This window comes from Colletotrichum graminicola, assembly GCF_000149035.1.
Source record: "Colletotrichum graminicola M1.001 genomic scaffold supercont1.2, whole genome shotgun sequence".
In the NCBI taxonomy this organism is placed as follows: Eukaryota; Fungi; Ascomycota; class Sordariomycetes; order Glomerellales; family Glomerellaceae; genus Colletotrichum; species Colletotrichum graminicola.
Genome location: NW_007361006.1, coordinates 484279 through 507528, shown reverse-complemented (window position 1 = coordinate 507528; position 23250 = coordinate 484279). Strand labels below are relative to the sequence as shown.

The 23250-nt window shown below is 54.1% G+C and overlaps 10 protein-coding genes across 10 annotated transcripts; 5 read left to right on the top strand and 5 right to left on the bottom strand.

Moving 5' to 3' along the window:
- Positions 1-611: 611 nt before the first annotated feature.
- On the bottom strand, positions 612-2180 carry GLRG_00614 (UTP-glucose-1-phosphate uridylyltransferase; the record flags this gene model as incomplete). Its single annotated transcript, XM_008091299.1, has 2 exons — positions 612-680; positions 735-2180. 2 exons carry the CDS (start codon positions 2178-2180, stop codon positions 612-614), a joined length of 1515 nt encoding a protein of 504 aa, XP_008089490.1.
- Positions 2181-4110: 1930 nt separating this feature from the next.
- On the top strand, positions 4111-7726 carry GLRG_00613 (fibronectin type III domain-containing protein; the record flags this gene model as incomplete). Its single annotated transcript, XM_008091298.1, has 3 exons — positions 4111-4370; positions 4481-4674; positions 4734-7726. The coding sequence occupies 3 exons, from the start codon at positions 4111-4113 to the stop codon at positions 7724-7726; spliced, it is 3447 nt and encodes a 1148-aa protein (XP_008089489.1).
- A 586-nt stretch (positions 7727-8312) lies between these two features.
- Positions 8313-9055, top strand: GLRG_00612 (uncharacterized protein; the record flags this gene model as incomplete). Its single annotated transcript, XM_008091297.1, has 2 exons — positions 8313-8460; positions 8670-9055. The coding sequence occupies 2 exons, from the start codon at positions 8313-8315 to the stop codon at positions 9053-9055; spliced, it is 534 nt and encodes a 177-aa protein (XP_008089488.1).
- Positions 9056-9570: 515 nt separating this feature from the next.
- On the bottom strand, positions 9571-11098 carry GLRG_00611 (alanine dehydrogenase/PNT domain-containing protein; the record flags this gene model as incomplete). Its single annotated transcript, XM_008091296.1, has 6 exons — positions 9571-9839; positions 9898-9990; positions 10148-10161; positions 10237-10319; positions 10377-10751; positions 10805-11098. 6 exons carry the CDS (start codon positions 11096-11098, stop codon positions 9571-9573), a joined length of 1128 nt encoding a protein of 375 aa, XP_008089487.1.
- A 525-nt stretch (positions 11099-11623) lies between these two features.
- On the bottom strand, positions 11624-12385 carry GLRG_00610 (FAD dependent oxidoreductase superfamily protein; the record flags this gene model as incomplete). Its single annotated transcript, XM_008091295.1, has 3 exons — positions 11624-11943; positions 12012-12156; positions 12266-12385. 3 exons carry the CDS (start codon positions 12383-12385, stop codon positions 11624-11626), a joined length of 585 nt encoding a protein of 194 aa, XP_008089486.1.
- Positions 12386-14114: 1729 nt separating this feature from the next.
- GLRG_00609 (uncharacterized protein) lies at positions 14115-15938 on the top strand (the record flags this gene model as incomplete). Its single annotated transcript, XM_008091294.1, has 1 exon — positions 14115-15938. The coding sequence occupies one exon, from the start codon at positions 14115-14117 to the stop codon at positions 15936-15938; it is 1824 nt and encodes a 607-aa protein (XP_008089485.1).
- A 377-nt stretch (positions 15939-16315) lies between these two features.
- Positions 16316-17191, bottom strand: GLRG_00608 (uncharacterized protein; the record flags this gene model as incomplete). Its single annotated transcript, XM_008091293.1, has 2 exons — positions 16316-17032; positions 17096-17191. The coding sequence occupies 2 exons, from the start codon at positions 17189-17191 to the stop codon at positions 16316-16318; spliced, it is 813 nt and encodes a 270-aa protein (XP_008089484.1).
- A 936-nt stretch (positions 17192-18127) lies between these two features.
- GLRG_00607 (glycosyl hydrolase family 47) lies at positions 18128-19903 on the top strand (the record flags this gene model as incomplete). The annotated part of the gene is made up of 1 exon (XM_008091292.1): positions 18128-19903. The coding sequence occupies one exon, from the start codon at positions 18128-18130 to the stop codon at positions 19901-19903; it is 1776 nt and encodes a 591-aa protein (XP_008089483.1).
- A 1097-nt stretch (positions 19904-21000) lies between these two features.
- Positions 21001-21843, bottom strand: GLRG_00606 (uncharacterized protein; the record flags this gene model as incomplete). The annotated part of the gene is made up of 1 exon (XM_008091291.1): positions 21001-21843. One exon carries the CDS (start codon positions 21841-21843, stop codon positions 21001-21003), a length of 843 nt encoding a protein of 280 aa, XP_008089482.1.
- Positions 21844-22485: 642 nt separating this feature from the next.
- On the top strand, positions 22486-23027 carry GLRG_00605 (helix-loop-helix DNA-binding domain-containing protein; the record flags this gene model as incomplete). The annotated part of the gene is made up of 3 exons (XM_008091290.1): positions 22486-22597; positions 22709-22907; positions 22979-23027. The coding sequence occupies 3 exons, from the start codon at positions 22486-22488 to the stop codon at positions 23025-23027; spliced, it is 360 nt and encodes a 119-aa protein (XP_008089481.1).
- Between the last annotated feature and the right edge of the window lie 223 nt (positions 23028-23250).

Here is a 23250-nt window from a genome sequence, read left to right as displayed (position 1 = left end):
AGAACTAGGTACGGATATAACAGCAAGCCATCGCTGGCTGCCATGTTCGTCCAGTCCCAAGTTGGACAGTCCCGCCGGGCCGACCTGTCCAGGTACAACTGCACAATGCACCATCACAAGGTCGCGTCTGTACAGGGCCAACCCAGCCTTGGAGACGAGCCAAAACCCGGATACCCCTGGGCTTCAATTTGCGTTGCTTTGCAGCGGCTCTGGCAAAAAATAAAAAAAAATCAAAAAAAAATCACAATATTCCGCTCTGCAGGTGCCTCCGGGGGAGGGGAGTCATCGTTTGGACGAACGCGAGGCTATGTGGTGCAACTTCGTCTTCCCAAAGAAAAGCCCTGCTTTGCTATAAGTGGTAACTTGGTAGGTAATAATCACACCCAACAGTACTCCGTACACCTGAGCCAGATAGGCATCGCGCTTGGACGTTGCGCCTTCTTTCGCATGTGATAGAACTGGTCATGTAACCATTGCTTTTGTTTATGGGTCTGAACCGTTTCAAGCTTCAAGGCTTGCTTTCCATCACCGAATCCATCTCCTGGATGGCAATCTCGAACTCATTGCTCTCTATCAAACGCCCATTGTCCGTGTCATTAAGCTTTATACATCTACTCAATCTCCAAAACAGCAGGGGCCTTAACTTCCTTGCCGCTAAACTTTTCCAATCCCTCACCGCCCTATGGCATCTGTTAGCACCAGACCTGCAGACCTGATAAGGACAAACAACTTACGTAGCTGAAGAGGGGAGAAACCTCGACGCCGACCTCGGTGGTCTCGCCGGTGACGGTGGCGCCGGCAGCCTCGAGCCAGCGCTTGCCCTGGAGCATGATGTCGCGCTTGCTGGTGTCGGGGTCATCCTCACCCGTGCCGCGTGCGTTCTTGAGCGGCGAGAATTCATCTTCACGCCTCACCTCCATGGAAGCAAACTTGCTGAGCTCCAACATGGGGAAGACGTCAAAGACGAACTGCTCCAGCTTGATGCCGTTTGGCTTTTCAGGCTTGACCGTCTCGCCAGACTTGAGATCGGCATAGGGAATCTTCTTGCGCGCAATGTGGTGGGGCAGCTTGTGCGCCCATTGGGGGATGCTCTCGAGAAAACGGAACGAGTAGTAGTGGTTGACAATGTTGGCGGCGCGAAACTTGAGGATGCCGGGCTGCTTGGGGTCTTGGGCTTCGGCAGTTTCTTTGTCAATCTCGGAGTACTCAACGACGTCGGGCTTGCCGTTCTTGAGCAGAATCAGACCAACCGACTCGGTAGCATTACGCTTGCGCACGACCTTGGTAGTGATGTCGACGTTCTTGGAGGCAGAGAAGCCGATGAAGACGGGGTCGGCGACCTTGACTAGGCAGTTGTCGACGCAATAGGCGTGGATGTGCTCGATGCCCCTCTTGCGCATGTCGCCCATCACGTCCGAGACGACAAGCGCCTGGTAGATACCTCCGTTTCCGTCCGGGGCAACGGCGACCTTGGCCTTGGACTCGAGCAGAATCTTGCCGTCGTTGGAGATACAGGGCAGAACGCCCTGCTCGAAGATAAAGACATTGGTCTTGTCAAGACCAAAGTAGTTGTTCTCCTGGAAGTACTTCTCCGTGGGACCACGAGTGGGACCGGATGTCATGACGTACCAAGGGACGACAGCACTGCTGTTGCCGGCCTTCTTGGCCGCGAGCTCCTGTACCTTGCGAATTCGCTCGGCCTGGATCTGGAAGAGTGACTTGTGGCTGGGAAGGCCGATGTCGTAGCAGCCTTTGGGAGCGGAGCTGCCCAGTCTGGTTCCCTGACCGCCTGCCATCAGCACAACGGCCACCTTGTTCTGACCGATCAGATCAAGACCAGACTGGTACCACTTCTCAATGTCTTCAGGCTTTGAGTCAAGAATACTGGCAGTAGCAGACTCGGGCAATGGCTCGAGGCCAGACTGGGCGGAGGCGTCATCGGTCTTGGGGGGGTTCAGGGCGCGGTCAGTGATCTTGTTGATATGTTCGGGGTCGAAGCCAGACAGCTGCTGGAAGAGGGTGGATTTTTCGGAGGTAGGGAGGTCGTCGTAGAAGGTAAAGACGTGGTCCTGTCCTGCCTTGGCGTACTTTTCCCTCAGCTGGGCGAATTGCTCGGCCGAGGGTTCGGTCGCGGCGACCTTGCTGGAGTCGACGTTCAGAGCAGACTTGATGGCCTCCATGATGAATGTGTATTGGGTATCTCGGTGGATTGTGGCCTTCGATCGGTTCAGTTGGAACTATGTATGGTCAAAGCACAGTCGGAAGTGATGATGATTTGCAGATCAGAAGGAGTCTGAAGCTAAAAGAAGAGGAATAGGAGAACCAAAAGGCAGGGTGGAATTAAACACTTGAAGTCGCCAGCTGGAGAGCTACCTTACTTGTAGTCCCCGCCAAGAACCCCTCAACAGTCCAAATATAGTGCCGAAGTGGGAGCTGCTTAGTGAGTGGGCTGTCCAGCCCCCCGCCAGTTGTCAGGTCAGATCAGTGAACGATTGGACAAATCGAGCCCGGGATCGTTTTCAGGCGGTACGGAGCCCCTCATTCCAGGGCCACAAGACGCCTTCAGGGGATGATGGCTTGCTTTTGGCTGCACACCCCTCACTCTAAGTCGTTTTCAGGGGACCCTCAGTAGCCAGACACCTCAGCACATGGCCCGGAGGCAGACTCACACTCAGGTCAGGGCCTGCATCTTCGGGAAGGGTGTACGGGGATCTTCTCTCTCCGGATACGAGAAGTATCGAGGGCGGTGGATCTAAATCCTGGGCTCACGTAAGAAATCCAATGGGATGTACGGAGTAGTGATGTTTACAATATTACAGAGGTGAGCAGCCACTTCCGGACATGCGTATCGGGGCTGTGCTGCGTGGCGTTGATTGTGAAGTGCTAGGAACTGGTAAGACGCCCTTGCTTGCATATCAAACCCTTGAAGTGAGCATGGCCAGATCCAAGTTTGGACAGGCCAACCAGGCGGCTGGGGTCGCCAAGTCAAGACAAGGAGACATCAAGTGGGCGAAAGGGGTCGGTGGTCTTGAGCCTCAAATACCTACCTACCTACGTACCACAGCGCCCATGGGACTTTGGCACGCTGAACGAGAAAGAATTGGAACCAAGTGTCAACCTTGGGCTAGGTATCCGTAGGTAGGTACCAAATGGTGAGCTGCCCCGCTGCTTGCTCGCCACTGTTAGGTCCTGTAATGTCAATAATCAAATGTTATCGATTACCTTTTGGAGACGGTCTTGAACCTACGAGTCCGGCGCTTGAGAAGAGGGACAAGCAGCATCCCCGATCCAACGATCCTGTATGCTTCTTCCTGTATCTCGACCAGACCAGAATGTGCTTTGGAGTGTTGGTAAAACCCCATCTACGCAGATATGAAGCTTGCAGGGTGTTTGCCGTTGACAATTAATATTTGCTGCTTATGCGAATGCTGCGAGTCAGAAAGGATACAATTAGGTCCCTCCCTGCCAAGATCCTACTTCCTACAATTTTCTGCTCCTCAATCCAAGGATCAAACAGCAGAAAAAGACTCCGTTCTATTGTAAAAAAGAAATTGGGAGATTTTTTCAAATTTAAGAAAGGAAAACCCATTGAGCATAAGGAAATCACATCCCCGCCATCTGAGCGGGAGACGCATCTCGTGCCCCTCCCCCCCTTCAGGAGGTGCCCGGCACTGCCTGCCTTACCGCCCCTCCCTCCCATTCAAGACTGCACCCGATCACCCGCTCCCACACCGTGCACTGCACTAGCAGCGATACACGGTGCAAGGGCATTGGCGGACAGAGTGCAACTAGCCGCATTTTGGTGCACGCGTAACGGATGTGAGGTATACTCTGGCAGTTTTACAGTCGCAGTCACAGTGGCTCTTGGTTCCGAAAAGTCCACCTGCTGGCTCTTTCCCGGTCAGTGTCATGGTTGTCGACATCGCCGCCGCAGACAACACGACTGCCGAGATTTTCTTCCATCCTTTTTATTCCTTCCTTGACCGACTTCTGTTCTCTCCCACCAGACCGCCCTTGAGAGGACTAGCGAACGGTCTCCCCCTTCGCTTTCCCCCTACCCTTCCGCTTTCCCTACCTTCCTTTTCTCCGACTTTTGAGCTCGACGCGGCGATGTTATGGACCCTGTTCATGAAAATCCTCCTCATCAGCTCCCTCGTCGCCTGGTGGCTTAAGCGACCAAACAGCCGCTTCCAAAAATTCGTCCTCTTCGCCGCCACCCTCGCAACCTTTTGGGTTGTCGCTCCGCTCTACGCCTCCCTCTGCCTCGCCTGGTCTGTTCACTACACCCGAGAGGGTATTCGCTATTGGAGCCTGGATGAGTTGCTCGTGCGTCACGCCAGTATGCTGGTGACGCTCGCCGCAGTCATTTGGTGAGTTTCTCCCACGCGACCTGTTCTGCCCTCCAGTTACCTGTCGTGCCACTACCACCTTGTTCCGCGCACGCGACCTCCCCAGACCAGTCCTTTCTGACCGTTTCTAGGCTGCTTCATCGCGCTTGGCAAACCCTTTGGAAGCCGACGACCGACCTAATCAGCATCCTCGGAGTGGACGTTCCCGAGGCCCCAGACGTATCCCTGGCCGGCATCCGGCCCGACGCCGCGACCCTCAACTGGACACGTCCCACGCACAACCGACCTGTGCAGAAGTTCCTGATCCAAGTGAATGGCGTAAATGGTCAGTCTGGGCCCGCTTCGTTGGTGGTCGTGGATAGTATTTCTGATAATTCTTTACAGTGGGCGAGTCGAGGCAGGAAGAAACGGCAATTACTGTTACAGGTCTGAGGCCCAACCACTGCTACAACATACGCGTCATCGCTGTCGGACCGAACAATTTCCAAGCCGGTAGCCAGGTCATACGGTTGCGTACCTACCGATCCGACGGACGCCCAGAACTAGGCAACTCGAGGCTCCCCGACAGTTTTCAAGATCAAGACCCCAAGTCAGGACAGTTCCCGTGTCTTGAGGACAATGGCAGTCGCAGTCAAGTTCCCACCATCGAGGCGGCCCCATCTCTCGAGGGCGGGTCTGCTGCTGTGAGGGACGGGCCTTCAGGCCAGAGACGCAACACCGTTAATCGCAGACACTCCCCTTCCATAGCGAGCCAAGAACAGCCGTCAATCAAGGATCTTGGGGGCGACCAGCCCGAGGCTTCACTCAAAGACCTTGCCGATGCATTGGAGAGGACGAGGAAGGAGATTGACGAGACAGCATCCCTACACGCCTCCGAAGAAAGCGAATTCAAACAGCTCGAAGAGCGGCTCAAGAAAGAAAAGGAGGAGAAGAAAAAGATGCAAAAGGAAAAGGACGACAACACAGCGCAACTTCGGCAGAAGGTCAAGGCTACCTATGAGCAGATGCGCCAAGCCACGAAGGACAAGGCGAGGAAAGAGAACCTACTCAAGGAAAAGCAAGAGAAGCGCAAGAAGATCATCGATAATATCGACAAGTGGACCGCCGAGATCGAGAACATGCGGAAGACGCGCAAGGGTTTTGCGGCTGAGAAGGAAAGCTTGGAGCAGGACCGCGACCTCAAAATTAAGCACTTGGACGAGGACAACTCTGCATTGCAGGATGAGTATTCGCAACTTGAGACCGAATACAAAGAGAAGAAGGAACAGCTCAAGGAGCTTGAAGATGCTAGGAGAAAGCTTCCGGGCGGAGAGGAAGACGACACTTGGCGGGAGGACGACCGAAAGATGAAGAGGGATTTCGAAATGAAGCGACGGGAACTCCAGAGCCAACTCATCATGGAGAACCGAAAATCTCAACAACTGGAAGGCCATATACACGTTCTCCACGCTCAGGTCTACGCCCAGAACCAACAGAGTCTCCAGTTCTATAACCAAGCAAACTCTTCCGGTGTCGACTTCGACCAGAACCTCTCCGCACAGGTCAAACGCCGAAGCCGTACCGGAAATTCCCTTTCTAACGCCGCCATGTCATCCCCAACAGGGCCTTTTCCTGCTTCCGACTCCTTTGAGCCTCCGATTAGCTTCAGCAGCCGGACTGGTTTCTCGCATTTTCTGGAAATCTCTGGAGCCGACAATTTCGGCGCCGATCAGTTTTCGGATGCAGACTTCAGAGCTCTCACCAGTAATGCCCCGCTCAGTCCTACAGCTGCGGCTTTGTTACCGTCCGGTATCTTGGGCGATGACGACTCTGCAAGCCCCGATTCATTCTCTCGAAGAAGCCCATTCTTGCCGGATGACGAATATGACGCCCACTCGCCACAATCGTCCAAAAGGTCCAACAGTGCTCACTCAAGTCCACTTGGGCCTTCGCACAAGATTGCATTCCCGCAATTGGCGCCTGACAACGGCGACCACGCATCGTTCAATGACGTTACCTCTTCTCCCAGCGGACAGCCATCGCCGGCAGCACACCGGTTCACGAATTTGCTGTCTTCATTCCAGAGAGGCAAGGGTGCCAAAGCTGTTGATGACGGTGGACCGATACTGGGTAGCCTGAAGCACGGTCAGAGCCAGTCGTTCCCTCGGCAGGCCGACGACCCAGAGGGAACCATTCGCCGTAGAACTAGCTTCTCCTCCTTGGGTCGAAACAGGAACTCAGCGGGTCCCGAGACCATGGAAAGCAGTGCTTCCCACCTTGGACGAAGCATGTTCTCCTCGGCCCGTCGTTTAATGCTATGGAATGGTTCTTTTGTAGACCGGGATCCTAGCAGCCCCAGACCGACTTCCATGACTTCAGCAGACTTGCCCCGTCCCTCAACTGACAGCGGGTCTATATGGAACCACCCCGGCGAGAGAAATCGCTTATGGTCTCCCGACGGTCCGTGGCCTTCGCGAACTCCGTCGAGACGGCCCTCTCTTCATGGCTCTCCTGCGGCTTTGCAGACGACGCTGGCCTCTGCCGACGACGAAATTCTGGACCACGAAGCATTGAACGATCCGCAGGTCTCGCCCAGCCAGGTCGGAGTCATTGGCAGCAGACCGCCGGCTAGTAAGCAGAATTCCGACTCAAAATCCTTGTTGAGTCAACGTCTCAATCCTGCAGCACCGACCTTTTCTATTGGAGGCATTGGTGGGTTATTCCGCAGCAAAGACAAGGAAAGCGACTCTGGTAAAGAGAAGGACAAGACAAAGTCCAAGGACAAGGCCAGGGACAAAGCCAAAGATAAGGAAGCTAAGGAAAAGGGCAAAACCAGAGAGCTCTCCACGCCAAGCCTGGATCCGCCGCAAGGCTATGATACTTCTCCAACTGACTCGAGAAAGTCCCGCGATGCTTTCTCCGTCCATACCCAGACCTCTGTTACTGAGTCCCGAGAGTCCTTGACGCTTGACAGGGCCGTGTCAAGCACTTTATCCGACTCTAACGCCAAGGATCAAGAAAACGCTTACCGCAAGCTCTTCAGGAAAGGAAGCTCCAGCAAATTCAGTCTGTCATCTCGGCTAAGCAAAGACTCTGGCTTGTTTAAGAAGGGGCCAGGGAGCACCACCAACTCGGACAAGAATTTGTCAGCCGATCGATCTAGTTTCGGCGACATTGATGATTACGGCGAGGAAGGCTTGTTTGGTCGAAGTTACGAAAGCTTCACAAGCAGCCCGTCTCTCGGCCCATCCAAGTCTAAGGAGACTAAGGAAAGCAGAATGACTAACTGGAGCAACAAATTTTCCATGAAGAAGAAGGGCAAAGACAATAAGGAGAGCGTCGAGCTGCACCGAGCAACTCATGAGGCCGAAGCTGAGGGAGACAAGAACGACGCGTAGTTCAGTGACGATGTCAAGGTCAAATGCCATCACCTATGTAGTGCTTCCCCCCCAACTATAAGAAGAAAATCAATTCACAAGGGCGTTCACCATTTTCATGTCTCTAGCTCTTTGCATTATCCACGTGTGTTTGTGTATCGATCTGATTCTTCCAATAATTAGGTATGCATCTTGAATGAAGTTTCTGTTCATACCGCATTTGTCGTATTGGATACGTATATAATCCACTCGCATCGGGTAGGCGGTAAGATTCAATGCGCCGGCAGAAAGTCTCAATTGGCAAGCTTCGTCCGAAAGCACGGGTCACACTCGCGACGGAGCGAGAGAAAGAGAGAGACAGACGGGTAGCTGTAGATTTACCCACCCAGATAGAACCACCCGCGCAAACCTCCCTTCTCGCAAGAAGCGACGGCCGAAACGACGGCACAGGACGAGTCTGTCGATATTGAACAAAGGAGGGGCGACATTGCCAACACGTCACATCAATTGCCGATCCGAACGAGAAGGCAGCATCCTCCCGGGGGGACCGCAACGCCCCGAAACCTCCTACCTCTGAGTCCCCCGAGTCCCCCGATTGATGGCCACAATGGCGGCTCAGGATCCAACTGGCGGCGCTGCACAGGGCCTGCCGATGCCCTCGCGCAACCCGCTCCCCCTCTCCGCCTCGCAGGAAGCGCAGATCAGAGACATTTACCACGCCCGCGTGCGCAATGCCTGCGCCCCCGAGATCAAGGGTGCGTTCGTCCCTTCCACAATTCCCCATCTCCTCGGGCCGCCCGCCGCTTTGCCTCGTACATATAACACGGATACCGACGCCTGTGAGAAGGGTTCTCCTCGCATCCCCCCCTCCTTTTGGCGGCTCCATGAGGAATCTTGGCGGCGACCCTCCCCCGCCTTGCCTAGGTGGCCTTGACGAGCAAGCTGACAAATTGACCCCGGACAGCCTTCGCAGACTGCGCCTTGAACCGCACCTTCACCGTCTCCTTTGTCTGCCGCACGCAGCTGCGGGCCATGAACGGGTGCATGAAGGCCCACGCGACGCCCCAGGAGCACGACGCCGCGCGCGAGGAGTGGTTCGCCAAGCGCCTCGAGCGGCAAAAGGAGCGCGAGCGCAAGGCCGTCAAGAAGGCGCAGCAAGAGGACTTCATCCGCGAGTGGTGGGGCCTGCCCGAGAAGGACGCCGAGACGAGGAGGAAAGAGGAGGAGAAGATGCGCATGGCCGAGCGGGTCGGCGGATACGCCGCCCGGGACCGGCAGAGGTTGGAGGAGCAGCAGCGGCAGCAGCAGCAGGCAGAGGCGGCGGCGGCTGCCTTGGCAGGGAAGAGATAAGAGTAGTGATTGATGGTGCGGCGGAGGGGCCCCAGTTTGTTCTTCTGCCAACAGCCTGGGATGGGTAGCGAAAAGGAGAACCGTGGGGGTCAGATGCATATATATGTTGGGCGTTCTGGGTTTACGGTTTAGGACACCCTGCTCCATGGCGCGAACATTCGGCTTGTACAAACACAATATTTTCACACACACCATGTAGACTAGGTATAACAGACCCCAAAAAGGGACCCGAAGCTGGGAGACAGACGGCGGGCCAATATCAAAAAGAGTACACCAACAAGGCCTATCTGCGGCCAGCAAGCTTCTATCTATGACAAGGCGCATCATCCTCTATACGCCTGCACATGGTCTATACTTTTTTTTCCAACTCAACATCTCATTCCCAGAAGCCACTTCTCATCTCGGATGTGTCTTTTTTCTCCCTCTTCCTCACGCACGTAACGTTCCCCTTCTTCCCTTAAACGCCAGGTTTCTCAACTTCACAGAAAGCAAAGATATGGCCGAACAAGGGCCCACTAGACCTCTCTCTTCTGAAGCTCGGCAGGGAGCGTGGTAGCGACCTTGTCCTTGAAGAGCTTCTCAGCGCGGGCCCAGACGGGGTCGTTGCGCCAGTCCTTGAGGTTCAGGAGGGTGGGCAGCAGATCGTTGCTGAAGGCCTCGCTAGACTCGCGGGGCAGCAACGAAGGCAGATGATCAATGGAGATGACGCTCAGGGGCGGGTTCTCAAAGCCCTCGACTGGGACAGTGGGCTTGTCGAACGTGGTGGCCACTGTGTAGATGGGGACTAGGGTTTGCCGGCGTTAGCACAAGACTGGACCTGAATCCTGAGGACTAGCACTTACTGGGGTTGTGGGGGTTGGTGGTGTCGGCAGAAACGTCGCACACGACGGAAAGCTTCCTACCAGGGGCCTGAAGAGACTCCATGTTGACGAAGGCTAAAGTAGTCAATGTTAGCCAATGCCTTGAGAACTCCATGTTTGAGCTGCGTCGCCATCGTGAGCCTTTGAAAGCAAACTAGGGAGTATGATATTCTCCTGGGTCACTAGGAACCGTCCAGCATATTCGACAAAACGAAAATGAAATGGTACATACGAGGAATAGGTTGGCTGTATGAGGCAATGAGATTAGCATTGTTACACTAGGAATCTCCTTTTCGAGTTTGCTGTCAGATAAATGCATACCTCAAGTAGATACAGTTCACTAAGATGTCAGATTCTGCGATCTCGCTATACGGGCCAGGCTTGGCCTGAGTCTCTTGGATATCCTGTGTCTTTGTTAGCCTGTGAAACGAATGATGGTGCGAGCCACAATCAAGGCTTACCCAGCGGATGATATCGGTGACACCAGCCCTGGTGCACATGTCAACGGCGCCAGAACCGCAGCGGCCGAGGGCACCGATCACGATCACTCGTGGCTTCTTGCCGCCGTTCTTTGCTACGCCCTCGTCCAATGCCTTCTTGACGTCCGTAATGAGAGCATCCTCGTTAGGGTACGACTCGACGGAGGGGAATGGCTGTCCCGGGTGGGTAAGCTGCCAGGCCCAGTTCTCGAGGGCAAGGGCGGCTCCAGAGAAGCCAGCGTGGTACCCGAAGGCGGCGACGCGGCGCCCTGTCTCGTTGGTCAGGAACTCAAGGTCGAGAAGGGTACCACCGCCGCGGGGGAAGCGACCCAGAGTCTTCTCAAAACCGGCTTGTCCCTGGATATTTTTTATTAGTGGTTCCTTGGGCTGACTGTTTCAGAAGAAACTACCTTGTAGACGTGGAGGAAAGTGACGTGAACGTGCTTGAGGGGAAACTCCTTCTCCTCGAGCTCCTTCAGGCCGACAATGATATGATCGGCAGGAGCCTTCTCCCAGGATCCTTCCTCAACGAGGTTTGCGCCAACGGCCTCGAATTCGGCATCGTCGAAGATGCGGACGGGGCTGCGCTCGACGTTGACGGTATAGCCGGCCTCGACCAGAGCCTTGGTGGTGGTGGGGGTGAGCGCAGAGCGGTGCTCAAGGGGCTTGGTCTCGGACCGGAGGTGAAGGACGGTGCTGGCCATTGTTGCGATTTCAATTGACTTGAAGTAGTATGAAAAAGCGCAGTGTTAAAAGATGTTTGTTGAAGGAAGGGGAAGCTGCTAGGTTTGGGTTAGAACAGGACGTGGGGCAATGACTCAAAACATCCCACCTTGTGACTCCTCCAGGGACTTGCTATTATTTCACCGCTTATCGGAGCGCGGGGAAGAGTGACATGGGATGGCAGTGGACCTAAATAAGAAGAATAAAAATAAAATAAAAAAAACCTTCTCGCTGAAATTTACTCACCAACACCTCTGCTCCTATAGAACAACGGTTCTTTTCTCCCCCTTCTTTATACCGCCAAGGCCCTGATTAAACCACTCAGGCGTCCTTCGGATGACACCATGCAGGTACCAAACCTGCAGCCATCGAACGGTGGTCCTTACGTAGTAGACGGGCTCTACCTATTTGGTTTGGTACTATCGTAAGGGACCAATTATCTACCTATGCCGATATCGCTCTTTAGACATCTTGCTCTCAACGCGTCCGCATACACAGTCAAATCCTTATCTTGTACTCCTTAAAACAGATTTCGAAATCTGCGTTGACGGTACAAATTCAAAACCCCTGCCCCCAAGGTCATAAGCGCGAACAATGGTACAGTCATCGCCATCTTCTAGAATATGAGGATACGTATCAGCGAAGGCCTCCAGCAGCTGCACCCTCAGTGACGGTTCTGGATCCCAGTTGTCTGGCTCCTTTGTGCCGCCAATGACGGCGCCACCATCGAAGTTTCTTGGAACGCAGGGTGTCCAAGAGCCGTCGGCATCCTGTCGCGTCACCGTCGCCAGGCTCAATTTGGCCGTTGGCCATGGCACACATCTGCCTGAGAGATCTGTCAGACCGGTTAACGACACAGAAAATAATGTCGAGCCATACCAGAGGCTCACTTACCTCGTGGTCTGGACGATTTCTTATGGCCAAACCCGAGACCGGAGCAGTTGATGATGGCCAGCACATTTGGCAGCCCCTTGATTGTGAAAACTTCGTGCAGGTCACTGATCTCCTTGCGGGATACTTTCCCGCCATTCCACAAGAACTGGGAAGGGGAAACAAGCAGTAGATCATGGGATTTACACACCATGTACAATATTCGCAACCCACACTTCACCTCGTCATCTGGAAACTCGCTCGAAACTCGACCAAACCCAGTCACTTCGCATTTTCTTCAGTAAAAGCTCTGTATTGCGCCAGGGGTCCTCCAGATATTCAATGCCAGGCATGAAGGTGATGTAAGCCTCAGTATTGCTCTTCCTCAACGACTCCATGCCAGAACGTCCTGAGAACCCATTTTGTGATCACGTTCTCCAGCTTCGCACATGGTATTATTACCCAGCGATTGTAAGCTCCACCCCGTTAGGATGAACATCAATGGCCTTGAAGAGGTCTTGGGAAATCTCTGGCGACAATTCCTATTCGGTGGCCGTCTTACTAGAGTCTCAAAGCAGTGATTCGTTCAATCACGCCAGCGCCGCGCTTGCCAGTGGGTTCTCACTCTCACAACGGGGTAGGGGAGGTTTAACTCACTGATCGCCACAATTTCTGACATTTTTGTCAACAAAGGTATGCGCAAATGCCATGGCGTTAGCTTAAGCCATAACAGACTATTTAGGGTTACAGACAGGTGAGCTTCATGGGTTCGAAGTCCAGGTAAGTTGAGTCAACTCGATGACTAGGAAATAGCCAATGGTTGATATTCTCGGACGCCCATCTCCATCTCCAGTTACCAAATCGACTTCGCCGACTATCAGAAGAGCTCCTGGCCATGTATTCCCGAAAACGCTGGCAGTGCCCCAGTAGTTTTGTAAGGAAGCCGACCAAAGCGGTACTCAAGTCCGAGCGGTGCCGTCCTAACTAACACCGACATATACACACCAACCAGGCAAGTTGCCAGCCAGCACAGCTTCCCGTCCCAACATTGATCTCCAGGTACACATGTCAGTTCTCGTCTCGGCACCTGAAAGAAGCCAAATCAAATGCGATCTCTGCCAAATCAACAAGCCCTCATTTTTCTCTTCCTGACTGCCAATGCAGATTAAAGTACGTATTCAAGCCATTCCTTTTTAAGGTCACACAGGTAAATATCCGTAAATAAAACAAAAAAGAAGTGCAGACCTTGTTAAGCTAAAGATAGACTGCCGCGACAGAAAAAGAAAAGAAAAACATATTTCTTTCATCCTTCTTTCTTTCCTTTTTCCTTATTCTTCCTGGTGTACAGAGCATGCAGCATGTACTCTGAGCTCTTGTACGCGATGGACGACCGCTCATCTCTCCAAGGTCAAAGGCGGAACACGCATAAATCTCAAACAACCCAGCAAGCCATCCCATTTTCCCACGTTACATTTCGCTCCGCTGCCCGAAGTGCTGCACAGTCGGCATCTCTCAAAGATTGCTCACAGCGGTCAGAATCCAGGAGTTCAATTTGGCGGTTCTGGCCAATGGCGCGAGTCTCACGTCGAACCAACCCCGCGCGGCTGGTCTCTTACCACCCTGGTCTCGGCGCCTACGATGCAGTGTGATGGTTGGACTGATTGGCCCAGCCCGCATCTTGCATTCTATTTTGGTATGGCACTTCGACCACACTCCCTTCCATCCCCTCCATCCCCTACATCCTTCTGTCGCTCTCGCCACTCATCATGGCCTATCTAATGAGCCAGCGCTTACTAGGCCTGCCTGTGTGTGACCTGCCATTGAACCAGCGTAGCGCTTTTGATTCAATGGGCAGGAGAGTATATACTCTCTCTTGGTATCGTAAACGGTCGTATGTTTACGTGCCTTTCTCTCTCTTTCACCTAGTTCACTCGACTAGAACTGCAATAGCAGGAAAAAAGGACTTGTTTATTCTTAGGTTCCGTAGTTGGGATCATGCATCGGTAGCAGCTGGATTACTTCTTCGTTCATCAGGCAATACCCCTTACCTGCGGAGGAGATTGGACATTGCCAACACAGGGGGCAGAATCCAACACTCGACTTGGAACTCAGCGTAGTCCAGCAAGTATGTCAGCTCCGCCACCCTCTGGAGGGTACTCACTCTTCCCGAATCCCAACTCGAAGCCTCCAACGGTGCGAAGGCCAGCATCTCGAACTCGAAGATCAGAATCCCAGGAGCGGACCCGGGCTGTGTCTCCTGAGAGTATCCTCGCAATTGATCAAACTTCTCCGCCGCGTCATGGCAGACAGACACCGCAGCAGAGAGTCCAGTCGCCAGTTGAGCGATCAGAAACTCCCCAAAGCATCCACCGGGCCCAAGCTAGCGAGCAGGAAACTACGCCATGTAGACGCGAGGGGCCAGCGCAGCCTCCAGCAAGGGCAGCACCCATCCAACGGCCTCCTCCCGTCGCCGACGTACCACCTCGAACAGACACTGCCTTCTCCCAGGCACAGACTCTGGTGCGAAGTAGTAGTACTCGTTCTCGGAGCTCGATAGCAAAGCTTCCACTGACAGAGGAGCCGTCATCGTGTTCCCAAGAGCAGCCTACCCTGCGGTCCATTTTCCCCCGGTATAACCCCGACGTTCCGCTCAACCAGCAAGACTACTTCCCTACACAGACCAGTCCGACTCACATCCCGCGAGCCGTAATCAACCGGACGACATGGTATCCAGACCCTGAGGGTGATAGCCAGAGCAACCATCACAGAAGTCCTGTACGAAGTCCGCTGAGCGGCGACGCAGCGCAACGATGGCCAAGGCGAAATATCGAGCCCCCTGTCATTCCCAGTGTCTCAACGAACGAGCACATGAAAAGCCTATGGAAGGTATCCAACGGCTGGAAGGCGCCGCCTTCGGAAGGCAGGGTGTACTGTATGAAGTTTTCCCAGGAAAAGGATGCGCCTGTCTACACCTTGTCCTCTTCATCCCAACCGTTTTACAGCCTCCGACTCGATCCCACCTCTGCCTCAGCATATGTCACCCTCAGCCGCCACGACCCTGCCAAGATCTACAAGGCCCCTAATCCCACGACAAGCTCGTCAGCAAGTAGCATCCTCTCCGGCGTGGTCGGTCACAAAGATCACGGCAAGGGCGCCGAGAACAAGCACTGGCAGGAAGTCCTCACGACGACACTCGAAGAGGAGTCCCGCAAGCACCCACCCAACGATGGCCTCGTTGCCCTCCTTTATCCCCTCGCGGCTGCTAAGATGGCGCTGGACAAGCCGGACGACATGAACGCCGTCATGATGGCCGAGACGGAGTGTGCCCGCCTCGTCTGGGACGAAGACTCGGGGTCGCATTTCCTCGTCCATCCGGCCCTTGCGACGCCCTTTTGCGTCACCATCGAGCGCTCGCCCGCCTGGAGCCGCGTCGAGTACACACTCGAGCACCACGAGTCGCCGCAGCACCTCGCCAAGTTAACACGTGACGGCACCGGCGCCGGCCATCTTGAGGTCGACACGGCCATCGCCGCCAAGATTGACAGTTTCTTCCTCGTCGACGTCGCCGTTACGGCGCTATTGCTTGTCGCGGCGGCGGACGAGAAGAATACCAAGGTCGAGACGTTTGAGCCGCCGCCTGCACCGCGAGAGCCTGTGGGCTGGGAGCGACGGCTGAGCAAGAGGGAGGAGAAGAAGCGAGCGGCGGCGGCGGCACGGAGGGGCAAAATGGAGGAGTTTGAAATTGACATTGAGAGTCAGGACAGCAGCTTTGCGAAGCTGGAGCAGGCTGGTAAGGAGGCGCGCGACGGGTTGCCGTGGCCACTGAGGGTGCTCTTCAAGCTCGTAACGGGTCTATTCAAATGCCTCGTATGGTGCTTGACGCTGGGCTTCAAGGCGCTTGCTGGCATCGTCAAAGGACTGGCGAGATGTGTGGGTGTGAAGTCAGAATGAAGAAAAGGTGTAAGTCCGGGGTTGAGCATGATGGAAATGAGATACCACTTTGTCGAGGCATGAATCTTCTGGGGGTTTCGTTCTCTGTCTGGTTAGGGGGCGTTGGAATAATGGGCATTTCCTTATGAGAGACCTCGTCCAGGGCTATGGACAGGAGCGATGATATTCCTTTTTTTGTAAATCTAGATCTTTACTCCGGGGTGTGCCTGGGTATCGCATGACGACGTTTCTGAGCATAGGCTATCTTCCCCCCCCAACAATAACCGCTCAGATGTTAGGACTGAAATGAAGAAATGAAAAACCAAAAACACCGAAAAAACGCAACCAACTTTTTTGTTCGCCGACCCACCAACCTTTGGAGATATAACACAATTACTTTATCGCTTGCGCGCCCGGACCATAATTTTTTTGCCCTTCTTCGTGGTGCCGCCCGAGGTCGCCGTCTTGGCCATCTTAGCACGCTGTATCTCGAGGCCCTCCTCCGCCTTGGCAAGGACCTTGAGTTTCTTTTTCGCATTTTGTAGCTGTAGCCGTAACCGTTGGAGTGCCTTCTCCTTCTGTGCCTGGACATCGTCGTCGGCGTCCTTGTTGTCGTCATCGTCGAAACCCTCAAACTCGTCCTCGTCGTCCTCTTCTCCGTCAAGGTCCATCGCCTCCTCCTGTGCGGCGTCCGCCTTAGCCTCCGCGCCGTCCAAAAACACAATCTTCCTCGGCGCCGCGGGTCTCGTGTCGATTTCGTCGTCGCTGTGGTCCGCATCGTCGTCGTTGTGGCTCGCGGCTTCGATGCCGCCGACAAGCACGATCTGTTCCTCGAGGCGCTTCACCTCTTTGGAGATGACGTTGCGCATGGTGCGCACGTAGCCGACGTCCTGTGTCTTTAGAAGCCGCACCGTTTCCATGTCCATGGCTTTGTTGCCGCGGTCGCCGGCGACTGTGCCGGACCACTTCCTGCCGTCTTTGACGCGCGAGCCCATAGAGTTGCGGCTGAGCATGCCGAAGTAGAATTCATCCTCGTTGCGTTCCGCGGCCTTTTGGCGCAGGGACTTGATTTGCGCCTTCTTCTTGTTGTAGTCTTTGGCACGGAGGGAGTAGTCCTGTAGAGCGAGCCGTTAGCAACTAGCTCGAGAATGCAGAAGAGTAGAGCCTGCTTGACGAACCTTGTGTTTCTCGAGGAGGCCAAACCGCTGGCGCTCCAAAGGCTGAGCACGCTCCCTATGGGAACGCCTCTGTACGGCGTTGCGCATCGATGACATCGTTTTTTCTTTCTTTGTTTGGGCCTATGGGAAGGGTCTTTCTTCGTGACGGCAAATAGAACCTTCCTCGAAAAAGCGAAGGACTGTGTTGGCGATCCTGGGCCTAGGAAGTGGGATGCGGCAGAAATTTGAAAAAGTTTTGGCGGTCAGAGAAAGCTACAGCCACACGAGTGTGGCTTGCGCTTGTACGTGTGTGTACGGACTACCATCTCGGTCACTCCCCACTTGCCCCGGACCCACCGTTCGGTCCACTTCCCACCCACGTTGTCGGCCGACAGCAAGTTCAGCCAGCCTTCCCACGTCAACGGTCTTTGAAACATGTCAGGTGCCGTGAAACGACACCCTCTCTTGACTGCTCGTGCAGTCAATCCAGTCTAGTTCAATCGCACAGAGCTTTACATGACGGCGTTTGCCATGATCAGTTGGGCATGGTGGTTCCATCCAGCCTCATGACCTATCACCTACCCACTCAACAATGGTCTCTTAATAATGCCCTTCCATCTTCATCGTTGCATCCTCGACCATCTCCCATCTAGCGTGGCAGTGACAACACGGCATTCCCCTGTATACGCATGTGGCTTTGGAAGCACCGTCACCTAGCCCCCCAAGGGGTCCAATCGCGAGGTCGGTCCATCGATGCCAACAGTCCGGGAGATTCTCCCCCTCCTTGCACGGACAGTCCCAGGACGAGCGACAGCAGAATCATGGGTAACCCTCGTGTTTCACGGAAGGGACGCACCAGAGGCGGCAGACCTTCGAGACATCCGACGCCGCAAGGGGCACAAGAAAGACTGCAATTCCACGGACTTTGTGGTCGAGATCCGATGACGAGAGAGTGCTTCCTACAAGACTGGCAGGCCTGTCCTATTCTCTCCCTCCCAGCCCTTGTCCTCCATATGCCACCCCGCCTGCACCCCGATTCGTTGTTCGTCCACAATGGTAGCGAGATTCCAGCTACGAAAGTATTCCCCGCCGACATATCGGGTGCTCGTTTTGGTCGTCGTCTTTGTTGTGTTATCGGTCCTGCTATTGCGGGACGAGCCGGTACAGCTTGATGATAATGATGATGATGACGACAGTGTTGATTATCCCATCCTTCAAGCTACCAAGAGCAGCTATGACTGGTCCACGCATCCGCTGAAGCATCCAGTCCCTCTGGTCGAGATGGCACGACTTCCCAATGGAGCGCCTCTCGACCTCCCCAAGATCCAGTTCGAGTTCGCCACAGACCGACCGGACGGCCTAGTGAGGAGGGATCTCGGCACAAGCAGGTCCCGTCGCCATGAGGTGCACAAAGCTTTCATGAAGAGCTGGCAGTCATACACTCGGCACGCCTGGGGATACGACGAACTGCAACCTTTGTCTTTAAGGGGCAAAAACCGCTATAACGGCTGGGGCGTCACATTGGTTGATTCGCTCGATACACTCTGGTTAATGGGATTGTACGATGATTTCAACAGAGCAGTTGTGTACGTCAGCACAATTGACTGGAACAACGCGACGGAGTCGAGATGTAACGTCTTTGAGACGAACATTCGGTACCTTGGAGGGCTTCTGTCGGCATACGACCTCAGCAATGAACAGGTGCTTCTCGACAAGGCCATTGAGCTCGCCAATATGCTGTATGCCGCCTTTGATACTCCAAACCGGTTCCCTCCGTACACATTCAGCTTTGCAGAGCTCAAGGCTGGGAGGGTCTTGCCCGATCCCTACCAAAGCTCTGCTGCTATTGGAAGCATGTCGTTGGAATTCACAAGATTGGCTCAGTTAACTGGGGACTTCAAGTTTTACGACGCTATCGAGCGAATCAGGCTGGCCTTTGACCGCATGCAAGAGGAAACGATGCTGCCGGGCATGTGGCCGAATTATATTAACGTCCGCGACGGTTTCCAGGCTCCCGACAACAACATTTTCAAGCTAGGTGGAGATGACAATTCGCTCTATGAATACCTCCCGAAGATGCACGTCCTGCTTGGCGGACTAGACACCTCGTATGAGAAAATGTACAGGGGTGCCGCAAAGGCAGCCAAAGCTCACCTCCTATACCGACCGATGACACCACAGAAGGACGACATCCTACTGCTCGGCACGGCCATCGTCAACGAGAAGCTGCTCAAAATCGATCAAATTCCGGATGTCGAACAAATATCGTGCTCCGCCGGTGGCATGTTTGCCATGGCTGGCAGACTCTTCGACATACCTCATGATGTCGAGGTTGGCGACAAACTTGCGCGCGGGTGTGCTTGGGCATATAAATCCTTCAAGAGCGGCCTCATGCCGGAGAAGGCTCAGGTCACCAAGTGCGATACCGTGGAGGGTTGCGAATGGGACGAGCAGAAATGGGCCGCGCAGAGCAGCCAACGTGCACCCCGTGGGTTCTGGCGCGTCGACGACGCTCGCTACAACCTGCGGCCCGAGGGCATAGAGAGCCTCTTTATCTTGTACCGCATCACCGGGAAGGAAGACCTCCTTGACATGGCGTGGGACATGTTCCAAGCCATTCAGATGGCGACGCAGACGGATGACGCTCACGCAGTAGTCGTCGACGTGACGTATGTGAAGTCACGGCACGATGATACGATGGAGAGCTTCTTCTTTGCCAAGACGTTGAAGTACTTTTATTTGATTTTTTCGGATCCCCAGTTGATCAGCCTGGACGAATGGGTCTTCAACACAGAAGCCCATCCTTTCAAACGGCCTACAGCATCCTGAAAGTACCCGACGGCGTGTTACGAGTTTCTATAACAAAAAAGAAAAACTTGGTACTACACTAATGCGCGACACTCGAACCGGCAAAGGCACCGGTCACACGTCGCTGGCATATGCGTAAATATATGCAGATTTCGCTCCAGGCCTATGGGATGGAAGAGGCATCTACGAGCCTCTGATACCAATAGTCCACATATGACAAACAATGTCTATCATTCAGGAGTTCAGGGGTTCCAGTCTTACATCTTCTCAATTGCGGAAAGCGTCGATACTTTTGACGTGAAACACACAGTCAAGCCCAATTTTTGCTACTCGGGAAGATGACGATTCTGGTGCGCCATAGAATGATTTGGTTGTTACTTATGAGCTTTGGCTGGGCGCAACGGCTTGAACAGCACGTGAAATTCTTCGTAGGTTTGTCGCTCAGAGACACTTGTCTTATGGCCCGCCAGACGGTATGGCAGAATGGACATTCCCCGTGTGGGAAACTTACAACTGACTGCAGCAAGTCAGTTTCACAGAATGAAGAGTTAGTTCATAATAATTCCTGCTGAACAATGCACTATCTCGAAATCTTGAGTGGCTACTCACCCTGATGCTGGTCTGTAATATAAGTATATAAAAGGTACAGCAACTCTTGGTTGTTCGTCAGATGGAGTTCCGCGCTAGAGGAGAATGTCTTCTATTATGCATTATCCAACTATCAAATCACTTAATAGCCTTCCTCTTTCATACCATGCCTTCACACAGTCATTCTCTGGAACGGATTACATATGCCCGATTTGCTCAAACCAACACGTCAATTTGGTACGAACCCTCTTGCGCGTTGACTTCTCCCCCAGCAACTTGGAGATTCCAAAGTCCGGGTCTCGGTGAAGCAACAGATACAAAGACTGGCCCTTCACATACCACACTTTGTCTGTAACTGTACTCCGAAAAACCTTACGCTACAACACAAACAGTGCAGGCTGTCAGCTCGACCAAGAGAGACGAAAGCAGAAACAGGGGCCACCTCATAATATTTCGCACGCCCTCTGGATGCGTTGCCCCTCATGTCGAGGGGGTTGGGTATGTACCAAGTCGCTCAACTATCCTCTAAATCACATCAAATCCTCTTCAACGTCTTCTTCGCCCACTTCCTCTCCATTTTGTTTGAAAACCACCTTCTCTGTGAGCGACAGCGTCTGTCTCACGGGCAAGCCGACCACGTTGTCAAAGTTGCCCTCAATCTTTTCAACGAGCAACATCCCACCGATGCCCTGCACCGCGTATCCGCCCGCCTTGTCAGCGCCCTCTCTCGTCTTGACGTATGCCTCAATGACATCGTCCGGCAGTCCATCGTTCTCCTGCACAAAGTACACTTTGGTCTCTTCAGTATGGTTCCCAATCTCGTAGCCCGGCGACCGCGCGTCCTCTCTCGGCGCGATCACGCACACGGATGTCAGCACGCGGTGCACGCGGGTATCCCTTAGGTGGCGCAGCATTTTGATGTGCTCGGCCTCGCTACGCGGCTTCTCCAGCACGCGACCGTCGCGGGTTACGATGACAGTGTCGGCGGCGATAACGACGTCGGGGTCCGGGATCGAGGCAAGGTGCGTCTGCAGAGCCGTCTCGTACACGTCGAGGCACTTTTGCCGCGCCGTCTCGGAGACATACTCGTAAGGTCCGTATGCCGACTTGTCGAGGTTCTCGGGTTTTGTCGAGGGGGTAATTTCAAGGTTCGTCAGGCCGACCTGCGCAAGGAGGGCGCGCCGCCGCGGCGAGGCAGAGGCGAGGACCACGCGCTTAGACTTGAGGTAAGAGATGATAGGGAGATTGAGTGGTAGCGGCGTCCGCGGGCCGGGACCACCAGCGGCAGCGGAAGGCGCACGTGGTCGGCTCAGGTGCTCCGTGGCCTTGATGTATGCGGGTGGGGTATCGAGGGTAGTCTTCGTGTCGGCCATTTTCGGTGTATGCGAAGCCACAGGACAGGCGGGCCCGCGGAATGGGAGAGGCTTCGAGAGAGGAGGGGAATTTGGGAAAGATGGAGTTGTCTTCAGCTTGTCTTCCGTTCCGAGAGTTCGTTCGGATCAGATGGGAATATGACCGAGAGCACTTATCGGAAAAGAGAGGAAATTTGGCGGGTTGTGGGCCGGCACCCATAGAATTCCTGGATGAGCAATCACAATGCCGATGAGGTCACAACCAGCTGGGGGACCGTGCAATACCCCACCGGATCCACAGTTCTTTATCTTATCTGTTCTTTCCTAAGGGATGTGCAAAGTAAGAGCATTGGCTGTTCAGCTGTCTGCCAGCCCTGCAGACGGAAACAAACGTGCTGCAGGAACCTTGCTATACAGGGGTGTTCTTGACCCGTTAGTGTACCTATCTACCTACCTAGGTAGGTAGTGTACGGTAGGGCATCCTGCAAGAGGGAGGATCCGGTCTTAGAAACATACCGCTTTGGTACGAAACTGCATGTGATCGTGCGAAACACCACAGCCTCCCCTTCTCAACATTGGACCAAACCACCACATTGCTACTTTTGACGTGATCCCACTGGCGACACTTTCGTCTTTGAAGAGAAACAAACTACGCAGCGCATTATGTCTTCTCCGAACAAGTCAAACTCCCCGTCAGCTGCTGCAGATGCCGAGCAGCCAGAAGAAAAGCCGCGGCTCACCGAGGCGGAAAAGAAGCAGAACCATATTGCTTCTGGTAAGTTCAGCTCTCTGTATAAAGCGGCAGAAACGGCGTGGCCATGCGTCACGCCTCTGACCGGGCATCACATTGGGCGCATCCCACAACAAGACTAACACGCGTCCACAGAACAGAAGCGACGCCAGGCCATTCGTGAGGGCTTCGACCGTCTGACAGAGCTGGTGCCCGGCTTGGAGGGCCAGGGGCGCTCCGAGGGTCTCGTTCTGAAGAAGACTGTTGAGTTTATGAAAGAGCAACTCAGACAGCGCCAGGAGTTGGTGGATCGCATCGAGAGCACCGGCGGTGAGGTCGATGAGAAGTACAAGCGGTAAGTACTCATTCAGCCCGAGGAGCCGGCCCAACCAGAAGCGTCGAGTTTTGACTGATCATCGTCTCCAGGCCACTCTATCACCAGCAGGCCAACAGCACCTCCAACAGGACCAGGTGACATGCCAAGGAGCTGACGAAGGGTTCTTTCTTTTGACTTGCGTTGGGGTTCAATTATGGAGTTAAGGTTTCGGTGGAGAGATACCTACGGCATGGGCTGAGAAACAGCACTATATTGTCAGGCGGGCTTCGGAGGACGGTTATTGGCGGTCTATTTGCATCATAGCTCTAGAACACAACGCCCCAAACGCGTTGTCACAGGGAGTAGTGTACAGTTTTACATT